This window comes from Tigriopus californicus, chromosome 12 (genome assembly GCF_007210705.1).
Source record: "Tigriopus californicus strain San Diego chromosome 12, Tcal_SD_v2.1, whole genome shotgun sequence".
Lineage (NCBI taxonomy): Eukaryota > Metazoa > Arthropoda > Copepoda > Harpacticoida > Harpacticidae > Tigriopus > Tigriopus californicus.
The window spans coordinates 12,526,098-12,526,987 of NC_081451.1; the positions used below are offsets into that span (position 1 = coordinate 12,526,098).

The 890-nt window shown below is 41.3% G+C and overlaps 1 protein-coding gene across 1 annotated transcript; it reads left to right on the forward strand.

The window, feature by feature from the left end:
- Positions 1 to 343: 343 nt before the first annotated feature.
- On the forward strand, positions 344 to 890 carry LOC131891665 (uncharacterized). Its single transcript, XM_059241294.1, has 2 exons — positions 344 to 596; positions 674 to 890. Exons 1-2 carry the CDS (start codon positions 391 to 393, stop codon positions 804 to 806), a joined length of 339 nt encoding a protein of 112 aa, XP_059097277.1. The 5' UTR covers positions 344 to 390; the 3' UTR covers positions 807 to 890.

Below are 890 nucleotides of genomic sequence, written 5' to 3' on the forward strand. Positions count from 1 at the left end.
AAATTTAGGACTAGGATATGGCAAAGTCAAGGAAGGATCCCAGAATATATTGAGAACTTAAAAAGAGGGTAAGGATATTATTGTAATTTTCTAACGAATTATGAACTCGAAAATACTCTGATAACTAGACAAATTGATAAACCTGGGTAAATTCACCGATGTCTAGATATTTCTAGACGTTCAAGATTACTTGTCGAAGGGGGAGGAACTTCGATTGCAAAAATACCTGAATTTCATTATGTTGAAAATCCATATTTACAAACTAAATTGGGAATTACCCTCAACAATTGGCTCTTGATTAGGTTTGAACATGGGCTTGCTAGGTATAAAAAAGGTATCTTTCCACCTGTAAAACATCATTTCCAAGTTCGAGAATCATCCATTGACACCATGATCAAGTCCTTCATCTTTCCCATCCTTTTGGCCTTCTCGGGCATGGCCTTATTATCCATGGCTTTGCCTGCCGAACCCGAAGATCCTTTACCCAATGACGTTCAACAATATGTCCACACTGAGGTCAAACTGGTTGAAGGCGTTGAGCCTGATGAGGACGTGGACGACGACGAAGAAGACGATAGCAACGGGGTTCAAGACAGGTACGTGCTTATGCACAAAGTACTCTTGTAGATTGTGAGACTCATTTGAAATTCTTGGCGGGGTTTGTCATTTTCAGGATCTTGCCCAGGGTTTGGTGCCGATTGAAGTGCGCTCCCATTTGCATCGCTCAGCCCAATGCCACCTGTGTGTGCACCAAGACCTTCCTTGGGATCTTCCCCCTGTTCACCATCAATCTCCCATGTTGCTAGATCATTGACTTGTCTTATTTAGCTTTCTTCCTTGATGTCCAGTTTGCCTGTCATGATAAATAAACACATTATAGTGAAATACCA

Coding starts and splice junctions, on each gene's coding strand:
- LOC131891665 (XM_059241294.1), top strand. CDS start 391: ATGATCAAGTCCTTCATCTTTCCCATCCTTTTGGCCTTCTCGGGCATG. Junction 597..673: donor AGCAACGGGGTTCAAGACAG/GTACGTGCTTAT, acceptor TGTCATTTTCAG/GATCTTGCCCAGGGTTTGGT.